Source organism: Callorhinus ursinus, unplaced genomic scaffold, assembly GCF_003265705.2.
Source record: "Callorhinus ursinus isolate GAN/ISIS: 27379988/994484 unplaced genomic scaffold, GSC_fseal_2.0 scaffold15, whole genome shotgun sequence".
Classification (NCBI taxonomy): domain Eukaryota; kingdom Metazoa; phylum Chordata; class Mammalia; order Carnivora; family Otariidae; genus Callorhinus; species Callorhinus ursinus.
Window position 1 is genome coordinate 13,725,035 of NW_027397077.1, and position 12,999 is coordinate 13,738,033.

General features: G+C 39.1%; 1 protein-coding gene and 1 long non-coding RNA gene across 4 annotated transcripts in view; one reads left to right on the top strand and one right to left on the bottom strand.

The window, feature by feature from the left end:
- Positions 1-12,999, bottom strand: part of DENND6A (DENN domain containing 6A) — a 55,555-nt gene that overhangs the window by 15,731 nt on the left and 26,825 nt on the right. For all 3 annotated transcript variants that reach the window (XM_025885142.2, XM_025885141.2, XM_073901410.1), the window contains 3 exons: positions 5,346-5,468; positions 4,728-4,823; positions 2,272-2,366 (listed from right to left, as the gene is read on the bottom strand). In XM_025885142.2, the coding sequence (XP_025740927.1) occupies positions 2,272-2,366; positions 4,728-4,823; positions 5,346-5,468 (314 nt within the window). The remainder of the gene's footprint in view (positions 1-2,271; positions 2,367-4,727; positions 4,824-5,345; positions 5,469-12,999) is intronic.
- Positions 8,614-12,999, top strand: part of LOC141374201 (uncharacterized) — a 49,887-nt gene continuing 45,501 nt past the window's right edge. Inside the window, exons 1-2 of the long non-coding RNA XR_012380908.1 lie at positions 8,614-8,693; positions 12,380-12,462. This is a non-coding gene — a long non-coding RNA (uncharacterized lncRNA). The remainder of the gene's footprint in view (positions 8,694-12,379; positions 12,463-12,999) is intronic.

The window sequence follows — 12,999 nt, forward strand, 5'->3', positions numbered from 1 at the left end:
AGAGAAAGATACCATATGATTTCACTCATATGTGGAATTTAAGAAACAAAACAAATGAACATGGGGTGGGGGAAGGGAGAGGCAAACCAAGAAACAGACTCTTAATTATAGAGAACAAACTGATGGTTATCAGAAAGGAGGTTGGCAGGGTATGAGTGAAATAGGTTGATGGGGATGAAGGAGGGCACTTCTGCTGAGCACTAGGTGATGTATGCAAGTGCTGAATCACTATATTGTACACCTGAAACTAATATCACACTGCATCTTAACTGGAATTTAAATAAAAACTTAAAAATAAATAAACTTAAGCTTTTTTTAAATGTAAAACTGGTGGGCCACTTTGGAAAAAAGTCTGGCAGTTTCTTATAAACACACTACTTTACCAATGATTTTATGCAAAAGTTCCTCTACTTAAAGCCACAACCAAGAGCCTTTTTCATTGGAAAAAGATAATAAACAGTAGTCAACTATATTACAATCAATCCAATAGTCTAGATTAATAGGACAAAACCATGAAAACAAATGTCAATATTAAATTAAGATTTTTAAAACTATTTCATATCATCTCATAGCTAAGACTCTGGTGATTGCTATGTTCTAAATTATCATTAAATCAGAGAGGACACCAGTGAAATGGCGGGTGACTATGACATTTACAGAATGCCATTGAGTCAGGAACTGTTTAATCTCCCAGCAGACAAAAGAATCTGAGGCTTAAAGAGGCTGTTCTGCATAAGAACACATAGATCTGACAGCCAAGGTAAAGCTACTTGCTCTTTCCTCAATTTCTTAAGGCTTCCAAGGATTTCGGTATAAGGCTGAGTCTAATGTTCGTAAATAATATCATTTAAATTGTTATTGCTTGGGGCACCTGGGTGGCTCTGTTGGTTGAATATCTGCCTTCAGGTCAGGTCATGATCCCGGAGTCCTGGGATTGAGCCCCACTTTGGGCTCCCTGCTCAGCGGGCAGTCTGCTTCTCCCCCTGCCCCTCACCCCACTTGTGCGCTCTCTCTCTCTCTGCCTTAAATAAATTAATTTAATTAAATTAAAAAATAAAAAATAAAAAAATAAAATTGTTATTGCTTGAATCTAACATATCTACCTAGATTTATGTATATGCAAGAAAAGATATCTCATAAATTATTAAATAATATTTGAAATATTCCTGTGTATACCAAAAGAAGTCTTTAAAAGTAACACATCATAAAGTTATTTAAAAGTATTTTCAGTATCTCAGGGCGCCTGAGTGGCTCAGCCATTAAGCGTCTGCCTTCGGCTTGGGTCATGATCCCAGGGTCCTGGGATCAAGCCCTGCATCGGGCTCCCTGCTCTGTCGGAAGCCTGCTTTTCCCTCTCCCACTCCCCCTGCTGTGTTCCCTCTCTCGCCATGTCTCTCTCTATCAAATAAATAAACAAAATCTTTAAAAAAAAAAAATATTTTCAGTATCTCAAGTCTTACTATTCCAGTAGAAAATTCAGGAATGTCCAGGGAGGAATGTCAGAGATACCATTAAATTGTCATCTAAGTTAACAAAACTTCCAACCTCTGAATTAATTTACTCACTTAAATACGTTTATTAAATAGTTATTATGAGCAAAATACTATTTATCTTTTCCTCAAGGAAAGCACAACCTTTGACCACTTCCTTAATCAATACCATTGCCATGGGAAATATATAATGCTTGTTTTGAGACCTAGCAGAGAATTTTGTGCCAAATTGAATAATTCTAGCTTCTACAAGGTTTTATTCAAGCAGTGTTGGAAATCCCTGTTTAATTGGGCTTATCCATATATAAAAAGTTGCTCAAATTTATGAGGTTTCATTGTTTTATAATTCATTCCATGTTTATAACACTAGAAGTGCATTTTTTGATAGGAGGACATGATGCGTTACACATACAAGAATCTGTATATTTTAGTGGGAAGTTAGGCTCTTCTTCAAAGGCCCTTATTCAGATTGCCTCCAAAAAGGTTACCAACAACATAATTAAAAAAGTAATCAAGAGGGCGCCTGGGTGGCTCAGATAGTTAAGCGTCTGCCTTCGGCTCAGGTCATGATCCCAGGGTCCTGGGATCGAGTCCCGCATCAGGCTCCCTGCTTAGTGGGGAGCCTGCTTCTCCCTCTGCTTCTCTCTCTCTCTGTCTCTCATGAATAAATAAAAAATCTTTAAAAAAAAAAAAGTAATCAAGAGATGAAAACAAAGGGGAAGAAATGAACCTACTCAGCCAACTCACATACTAAAAACAGAACACTGAGTTTATACTTTACCTGCAGGTTTAAGGTCTCCTATTCGAATAATGTGCGGCCAGTGCTGGAGTGTTTTTGCAAAAAAAGGGTTGGTTACTCCTAATATGACTGAAGGCCTACATAAAAACAAAACAGAAACAAAGTGAGAAAAAGACAAATGTTCTAGTGAAGACTAGTTTATAATTTCTTTAGATTGAACAATAGACTATCTTTTCCTTCACTCAGTGCATTAACATCTCAACTATATGCCAGGCACCATGTTTAGCACTAGGCAAGTAAACATAAAAGACCTGGTCTTTTTAAAAGCATACAGAAAGAAAGGCATACATACCTGATTACAATGCCAAAATTAGGAAATAGAGAAGGTGGTATAACACACACAGCAATTACAAAGGAGAAACTATATGTCTACCAGGGGATTCAAAGACAGCTTCAACAGGTAAGCCCGGGTGGCTCAGTCGATTAATCATCCGACTCTTGATTTCAGCTCAGGTCATGATCTTGGGGTCCTGAGACTAAGCCCCACGTAGGGGGGGGGTCCGAGCTCAGCAGGGAGTCTGCTTGAAGATTCCCTCTCCCTGTACCCCTTCCCCACCTTGTGTGTCCACACATGCTCTCTCTCTCCCTAAAATAAATAAACCTCTAAAAACAAAACAAAACAAAGACAGCTTTACCAAGAGATGACACTGCACAAAGATATGAAAGATGAACAGAAGTTCTTTGCCAAGTGGATAAGAGAGGTAAAGGTGATGCAGAAAAACAAACAGTACGAGCCAAGCAATGAAGTGAGAGCATGGTGTGCTTGAAGAACTACAAAGAGCTCAGCATAAAGTGAGAAGGATGAAGAGTCAGAAATGAAAGTAGATGGGCAGGTGCTGGCCAGATTATTAAGTATGAAGTTAATACACTAAGATGTTTAAAAATCTTGTAGGCAAATGGAAGGTACTAGAAAACCAAATGGAAGGATGCCACATGAATGAAAACGTAGGAAGATCATCCTAGGGTAAATCTGGAAGATGCCCTATAAGGAGGAGATGCGGTTTGGGAAAAAGCAACAGCAGCTATGACAAACACTGGAGACAGTAAGACCGGGAAGAGACTTCTGGAAAGCAGGTAACAAATGTTATTATGAGAGAGATTTTATGGTGTTGAATTGACTGAATTTGGTAAAACTTGATGTGGGCCACGTTAAGAAGGAGAAATTTATGACAATTTAGATTTTTGATGACTAAGTAAAAAGTAGTACCATTCATGGGTTTGGGGAAGAAAACAAGGAAACAAAGAATTCATTGTATACATTTAGTTTCAGGTGCCATTAAGATGTCCAGGTGGTAAAGTGGTAAAAAACAACAACAAAACCCTGGACATAAAGGTCTGCACTTGCAAAGATCTGGGCTAGGCAGATAAATTTCAGTTATCAGTATATGGGTCTTAACAGAGACTGTGGGTACAGATAAGATTGCTCAGAAAGAATTATCAGTCTGAAATCAGATCCCAGAACACAGGACTGGAGAACACCAACATTTAAAGTGCTGGCAGAGACAGACGTCTCTGCACAGGAGACTGAGATGCATCACCAGACAGCCAGGTGAGAGTGGCATCAAGGATTAAAATGCTTTCAAGCTCAGGTGCCTGGGTGGCTCAGTCAGTTAAGTGTCTGCCTTCGGCTCAGGTCACGATCCCAGGCTCCTGGGATCGAGTCCCATATGGGGAGCCTGCTTCACCTTCTGCCCCTCCCCCCACTCATGGGCTCGCTCTCTCTCTCTCTCTCTCTCTCTCTCTCAAAAGTAAATAAAATCTTTAAAAAAATGCTTTCAAGCTCAACAGCTTAAATTGTTATAAGAAAGGGAAGGCAAAAGAATTAGGGCAATAATGTGCCTATGGGATCGGGCAGGGAGAGGGTCTTGATGACTCTGGCCAAGAATGACTTCACTGAAGTGGAGAAATCAACCTGCATGGACTGAGAAGCAACCAGAAAACCAAGAAGTAAAGACAGTAAATGGAGATTTGTTGTTGTTGTTATTCTAGAAATTTAGCTATGAAAAGAATGTAAGCAATAGAGCAGGAGCTAAAAGGGAAAGGGTAAGATAATTTTTTCCCCTTTGACATATTGGGAAGAATTTTCATGTTTCCATGCCAATTCAATGAAGAGGAGGAAGGGGAAGAAATGAAGAGGGAGAAGGAAAAGGAAGTTCCAGAACAATAACAGATAACTGATGCTGTAAGAGGCCCGAAAGTAGGGCAAGAAAACAGAATTCAAAGTATAGTCAGATTGCTATTAATGACAGTACAGCTTCCACTAATAAATAAAATCATTCAAAGAAAGTAAGATTGACAACTGAAATGTGGAAGTATTACAAGCAGCTGCTCAAACCTTCCTTTATAAAATCAAGATGCCAATAAGTTCAAGATGTAATTCTATATAATTTGGTTATACAGGTAATACTTGGTCAATAATAGTTGTTTTGTTTACTCACGGGGCTTGAGTACGAGTAGTATATTCTTTGAATTCACTGTCATGAATTGTGAAATAAGGTCGGAAGTCGCTGAAGTACTTTAATGGAGAAATACAGCTGTGGAGTAAGAAGAACATTTAAAACAAAGGACAAAAAATTAAAGGCCCTACTCAATAACTATAAAACATCAATACACACAGTATACCCACAATGGCATTATTTATTTATTTATTTCAATAAAGAGCAAACTCATTTTAGGAAACCAGAAAGACAAATGGAAATGCATAATCATGTGGAATGGTGTGCTGAAAGCACGCTGGACTTGGGGCAGAAGATGGGGTGAAGTGCTGGCACTCTCACTTTCTTGTTATGTATCTTTTACAAGACTCTGACCATTCATGCAGCCCATATTTGTCAGGTGCCAGCTGAGCGAATGAATGTTTGTTGCTCAGAAAAACCGAAACACGGTTCTAGCCCTTGTGGAGGCTGAATTAATTTTCTCATCCATGAAACGGTACTATAATGAGCCCAGCCTTCTTATAAGGAAGGGGGTTGTGTGGGTCAACGCAACGAGTGTGCAAACCTATCCCAGATGGAAAAATGCTGCAATCATCACCGTCAGGAACCAAACATACTCACTTAGTAAGTGCCAATACAGTCTCTGATGACTCTGATGGTGATGGTGCCATGACCACGAGGGGCTCCCCCAACAGGACCAGCTCCCAAAGCATCTGACTATGAAGGAAAACCGGGCAGAAACACCTGAAAGGTATTTATACAGAAGTGTTATTTATCCAACTCTGTTTTTTTAAGTTCTTAGATGATCGTTCTAAAAACTTCATACTGATATAAATTCTTCCAGCTATTTCTACCTCGTTGTGACATACAAATTCTTTAGAATATGGTGATGTATAAGTCCCTTTTATCCATATAAAAACATACCAATGTGACTCATTCGAATTTAGAAAATTAAATGCAATATACTGACATATAAAATGGCTAACATATAATAAAAACATAAAATAGCTATTAAATTGTACCATATGGTAGACCTATTTCATCAATATTGCTTTCTTACATTTGAATTTCTATTCTAAATATTTTAAAGAAAACAAGAAAAATTAATTTTCCAAAGGATGTTTACTGGATGTACTTAATTTAAAAGCTAATGCTTGGGATGCCTGGGTGGTTCAGTCATTAAGCGTCTGCCTTCGGCTCAGGTCATGATCCCAGCGTCCTGGGATCGAGTCCCACATCAGGCTCCCTGCTCAGCAGGGAGTCTGCTTCTCCCTCTCCCTCTGCCCCTTCCCCTGCTCATGCTCCCTCTCTCTCTTTCAAGTAAATAAATAAAATCTTAAAAAAAAAATAAAATAAAAGCTAATGCTTTCAAGATTAAAAAATGATGAAAACAAATCACAAGGGGGAGATCTAATGCCAAACAACAGAATGATTTCCTGGGCAGATCCTTCCCTTACAGAAATGCTCTGTATTTTTATAGTAGCCCTGGAATTAGTCTGGTACATTACTTAGCCTCAGACATTTGGTAATATACTTATTTAGTAATTTCCTCCTGTTAGGGTAACGATTTTTCCTAGCAGGTTAGAGAATATCTACTTATAAAAATCATAACCAATCTTCCTAGCTGAAAACATATACACACACAAGAAAGAGAGAGGAAGGAAGAAAGGAAGGAAGGAAGAAAGAACACGTAAATGCAAAAACATAAAACAGATTTGTGAAATGGAAATTAGGGAGTTAATTTTAACAATTCAAAAGCAAGAAAACAAATGTGAAGGAAGTGCAAGAAAAAAACAAAAACAAAACAATATAAACAGTTCAAGGATAAGGCAAAGGAACTCCTCCTCCTCTTTCTTTCCTAAATGATTCAATTCTAAAGCAGAACATGGTGCATGGTAGGCATCTCTGCCAGGAGGGAAAGAAGACATGGTTGGCTGAGAGAGGGGTGTGAGGACCTGTGTGAGATATCCACATGGAGGAGGTAGCTTCCTGGGGGGCTGTTGGAACCCAAATGTGGTAAAGAAGGTGTACATGTGTGGAGGTGATCTGGTTTGGGGTGACAGAGGGCAAGAAGTATGAGAGGCCTGGAGGGGCAGCCTGGTGTGGAGTGTCAGAGCCAGAGTGTATTGAAGCTGTCCATGGTGGGACATAAGAGCAGGGGAAATAGGGTGTTCACATGGAGAGGTGGCCTGGAAAGAGGTGTAGGAGCACAGTAGGGTAAGGAGGGCATTCCTGTGGGGGGTTAGTCTAGCATTGGGAGCCAGAGCACAAGCGAAGTAAGGATGGCACCCATATGGAGAGGGGGCCTAATGTATAATATAGAAGCCTAAATGGGGTAGGAGGGTAACCACATGGGGTCAGTGTAGCATGGAGTAGAACCTGAGAAAGTTAAGGAAGGTATCCATGAAGAAGGGCAGCTGGGTATGGAGTGTCAAAGCCCAAAAGGGGTAAGAAAGTCATTTGCACAGAGGAGAGGATTTAAGCAGAGATGAGAGACTGGTTACTAACAGGGACTGATCAAATAAATTAATTAAGGATAATAGGAGGTAGTTTCTCAGAAAGAAATACAAATACAGAAAGGGAGAAAACTAGAATGAACCCTGTCTTGTAGGACTGGAATTGGGGGTAGTGGCATGACTTTATGGTTTTTAATATATATGTATATACAAATATATAGCAAAAAGTGTATGTGTGTATATATATATATATATACATATATATATATATATATGAGTATGTATGTATGCATATCCCTTTACAAATATGTATATACTCTATACTCCCTAGCTCTGTCCACTGAGAGGGCCTAAAATCAATGATATCCCAATAGCAATGAGCACAAGTAGTGCCCAGATCTTGGCTTCTGAATCCTATTCTCCATTAAAAAAAAAAGCCAAGGCTTTTTGGAGAAATGGCCAGTTCCAGGGCTAGAGAAGGAAAAATATAAGATAATTTTAAAACCCAAGAGAACTGAAAACATATGTCCATACAAAGGCTTATATACAAATATTCATAGTAGCATTACACATAATAGCTAAAAAGTAAAAACCATCTGAATGTCCTTCAGTGAATTAATGGATAAACAAAATGGGGTATATCCACACAATGGAACATAATAAAATGAAGTAATGACTCATGCTACCACATGTATAAACCATGAAAATGATATGCTAAGTATAAGAAAGTAGACACAAAAAGCCACATAATTTATGATTCTATTTATATGGTATGGCCAGAATAGGCAAATCTATAGCGATATAAAGTAGATTAGTGACTCCCAGGTGCTGGGGAGGAAAGAAGAAATGGGGAATAAATGCCACTAGGAACAGGGTTACTTTTTGAAGTGATTAAATGTTTTAGAACTAGAGAGTATTTATGCACAACTTTGTGAACTGTATACTTTGAAAGAATGGATATTATGGTATGTGAATATCAATTTTTTTTAATTAAAAAAGAAAAGCCTGGAACATCTTACACAAGAAAACAAGGAAGTCTTTAAAGAATGACAAGAGTATTTTAAAAAAAACAAAAACAAAAACAGAGGCCAACTTGAAGTGAGACAAGTCTCATTGGCCAAATTGGGGACAAGTGAAACATCAAATGAGAATAATAAGACTTTAATAACCTGTTGAATAAAACAGGAAACCAACAGTCCATACAGATATACACAGTATGATGTTTTGAAATATTTCTACAAATTGTTTGATACTTCCTTTAAAACATGGAGCCTAATTCTCCCCCGCACCCTTAGCTGTAGGCTAGATTAATGGCTTACATGTAATGAACAGAATAAGGACTGTGCAACCTAGAAGGTTGGGTCATAAAAGACATAGTGACTTCAGTCTTGTCTCAGATCACCTCTGAATACTGTGGGAACATTCAAGCTGCCCTATGGGCAGGTCCACATGACTAGAAATGAGGCCTCCTGATAACAACCACAAGGAACTGTGACCTCCAGCCAGCAGCCAAGTAAGTAAGCCTTTTTGGGAAACAGATCCTCCAGCCCCAGTCAAGACCCTCATGCCCCACTTGTCCAACTGACTAAAACTGACTGATACCCTGACTCCAACTTCGTAAGAGATCTAGAGCTAGAACCATCTAGCTAAGACGTTCCCAGATTCCTAACCCTCAGAAACTGTGTGAAGTAATATCTGTTCTTTCAAATATTCTCTCAAAGTATTGGGGTAATTTTTTTTTTTAAAGATTTTATTTATTTGACAGAGAGAGACACAGCGAGAGAGGGAACACAAGCAGGGGGAGTGGGAGAGAGAGAAGCAGGCCTCCCGCAGAGCAGGGAGCCCGATGCAGGGCTCGATCCCAGAACCCTGGGATCATGACCTGAGCCGAAGGCAGACGCTTAACGACTGAGCCACCCAGGCACCCCAGTATTGGGGTAATTTATTACACAGCAATAAATAACTCATATACATAGTTTCAAAGTGCCTCCCCACAAAATACTTAATCACAAAAGGAAAACAAGTAGTTTATCATTGAGAAGCTTGGAGAATACCACAAAGTGAACATCTTCAGTAACAAGGCAAGCTACCTCCCTGCCAAAGACACAGAGCTTGAGTAAATCCCAAACAAACCTAAACTGAGGGATTTCCTGCAAAATAACTGTCTTGTAATCCACAAGAAGCTCAGGTGTGTGAAAGAAGACTGAGGATCTATTCCACACTGAAGGAGAGAGACTGAAGAAGCATGACAAGTAAATGCAACAGATAATTCTGAACTAGATGGTCTGTGACAACTGGTGACATCTGAATTAAATGGTATTAATTTATCAATGTTAATTTCCCAATTTTGATGACTGCATTGTGCCTTTATTTGTAGGAGAGAGACACTGAAGTATTCAGAGATGATGAGACATCAGGTCTCCAACTATCAGGTGGTACAAGGAAAAAGTTTTCTGTACCATACTTACTCTTTTTCTGTAAATTAGTGATTGTTTCAAATTTTTATATATATAATTACATATAATATGCATACATACACATATACATTTATATATATATTTATGTACATAAAATTTTTAAACAATCACAAATTTATAGAAAAAGTGGCAAGTGTGCATAAGTATATATTTAATACTGGGGTGCCCTTCAGGCATTAAAGCTGCAAATTGCTTTTTCTCACCAGTATTATAATATATAATCAGTAAGGGTATAAAGAGACACCAAGTACAGTTACAAGACAAAGCATTCTCTGAAACCCCTGTATTACTTTAGAAATATTTGTTACAAAAATTAGTTTTATTGGGGAGGTAAGTATTAAATATTCAAGAAAGGAATCCTATCTCCAGTTCTAACTTTAATAAATATTGGTGATAGGCATCTAATTACCTGCAGTATAAAATTACTAAAATGAGGGTAGGGAAATTATAGGGTATTTTTTTAGCACTACTCTCATATCCCCATTCTGGAGTGCTATGCTTTATGCTAAGCTCCACTGCCGCCCCCTCAAAAGAGTCATTCCCTGGAAAAATTAGAAACTTACTCCAAATAAATAAATAGATGAATAAATAGATACATATATAAATAGATAACTAGACAAGTAAATAACTAAAGGTTTCAAACTTTTCCAAAGACATAGCATGTTGTTATAATCTTAAAAGCTAAAAGAAACTGGGGCACCTGGGTGGCTCAGTCGGTTAAGCGTCTGCCTTCGGCTCAGGTCATGATCCCAGGGTCCTGGGATCGAGTCCCGCGTCAGGCTCCCTGCTCAGTGGAGAGCCTGCTTCTCCCTCTCCCTGCCGCTCTGCCTATCTGTGCTCGCTCTCTATGTCTCTGTCAAATAAATAAATAAAATCTTAAAAAAAAACAACAACCTACAAGAAACCAACACGTATCAATGAGTATCAGACACATTTTATGTAGCAAGAGACTTTTACAGTCTTTGAAACACAGACTCATAGCTGTTATCCACTCTGCCAATGGGGCAGAAAGCCAAGATGGCTTCATTATCAAGAAGGGGGCAAGGAGGAACATGATGACACATAACTGATATGCCTCTTGCCGTGTGAGGAACCAACAGCAAGTATCATCAGGTAAAACGTCCTGGACTCTAGGCAAGAGAATGTGTTTCTTTCAACAAAAAGCTGTCCCTCAATTGTAAGCCCAACTTAAAAACTGAATGAGATGGGGCGCCTGGGTGGCTCAGATGGTTGAGCATCTGCTTTCGGCTCAGGTCATGATCCCAGGGTCCCGGGATCGAGCCCCACATCGGGCTCCTGGCTCAGCAGGGAGCCTGCTTCTCCCTCTCCCTCTGCCTCTCCCCCTGCTCATGCTCTCTCTCTGTATCTCTGTGTCTCAAATGAATTAAAAAAAAAAAAAAATCTTTAAAAAAAAAAAACTGAATGAGAAGACTGTGTGATCAAGAGAGCTGACACCGAAGTCAGGGTCCATGGACCAGTGGTAGCTTAACAAGACTTGACGTGGTACAAGGAGGGAGACAAGCCCCCACGCTCAACTGCATTTCTGCCACTCAGCTTCAAACATCTTTCCAGGTCTCAGTCCTTTCCTCTCAAGCTCACTGTTGGCATAAAAATATCACCTTCAATATAAGTGATAAACATTTAAACTTTTATTCACACGAAAAATGTACAATGTAAGCTCTCCACACACAAAATGAAGAGTGCTGTCACTAATCTGAGGGTCAGATATTAAATGCTTGGCACAGCACTATCTGTGTGAGCCTATTATTGTCCGACTTTCAGTTTTTTCACCTCCTGAGCAACAAGAATGAAAAAAAACAACAAATTCACTTGTTCCACTTTTTAAAAGATTTTATTTATTTGAGAGAGAGAGCGTGCATGTGTGCATGCGAGAGTGAGGGGGAGGAGCAGAGGGAAAAGGAGGGAGAGAATCTCAAGCAGACTCCTTGCTGAGCGCAGAGCTGGACACCGGGCTCAATCTCACGACCCTGACTGAGATCATGACCTGAGCGGGAGCCATCCAGGTACCCCTCACTTGTCCTACTTTAAAAACAAGAAGATGTCATTCATAATCAGGAGAAAAGACACATGCTAATAAAAAGTGTTAGTGGTAGGAATAATTAATTACCACAAAAGCACAGATAACTGATAATAAACTGAAAAGCATTAAGATTTGGACCCAGCAGTTCAAAAGAAAACATGTCTAGTAATCAAATTCTATATTAACTTATGCATATTATTTAATTTATTCCTAAATGAACTAAGTATCAAAAGTATAAATAGTAGGGGCGCCTGGGTGGCTCAGACAGTTAAAGGGACTGACTCTTGGTTTCAGCTCAGGTCATGATCTCAGGGTCCTAAGATAGGGCCCTATGTGGTGCTCTACGACACTCGTGGAGCTGGCTTAAGATTCTCTCTCTCCCTCCCCCTCTGCCCCCTTCCACCCACTCCCGTGCAGGTGCGCGCTCTCTCTCTCTCTCTAAAAAAAAAAAGGTATAAATAGTATGCATCCTTCTTTGTATATTTTTCCTGTGATAACTATTCATTTATCTGGGGGACGTTCACTCTCCCTTTTCATTCTAAGAATGCTACAATATCTAATTTTTAAAAGAAAGTCATTTGTTTTTAAGTAAGATTTATAATTTACATACAGTAAAATTCACACTTAACAAAGACTTAGAACACTTCCATCACTCCAAAATTTCCTTCATCCTGTTTGTAGGTGACTTCCCTCTCCCACCCCCAGGCAACCACTGATCTGATGTCTGCCTCTTTTCCAGAATATCATATAAATGGAATTACTCAGTAAGTAGCTCTCTAAAATATGGCTCCTTTCACTAAGCATAATGCTTCTGAGTCACCCATGTTGCTGACTGTATCAATAGTGCACTTTTTTTAAATTGCTAAGTGGTACTCCATGCATATGCATGGATCACAATTTGTTTATCCATTTACCAGTTTACGGACCTTTGCATTGTTTCCAGTTTTAGGCTGCTATGAATAGAGCTGCTATAAACATTTGCATACAGGTCCTTGTGTGGATATGTGCTTTCATATTTATTGGGGTATATTCCTAGAAGTGGGATTGTGGGCTATACTAGGGCCAAGTGTATAAAACAAATCAAGCATATAAAACAAATCACTCTTTGAAGCAATAGTCCATGCAGTTTAAAGGTCACACGCACACAAAAATCAAACCAAAAAACCCATTCTAAGAATTTTACATGACTCCCGATTGCAATGTATTACTATTTAATAACTGCTCGGCAACAGCAGTGGTTTCTCAAGCTGGGTTACACATCAGAACCACCTAGGAGCTGGAAGTTGGGCACCAGTCCAGAG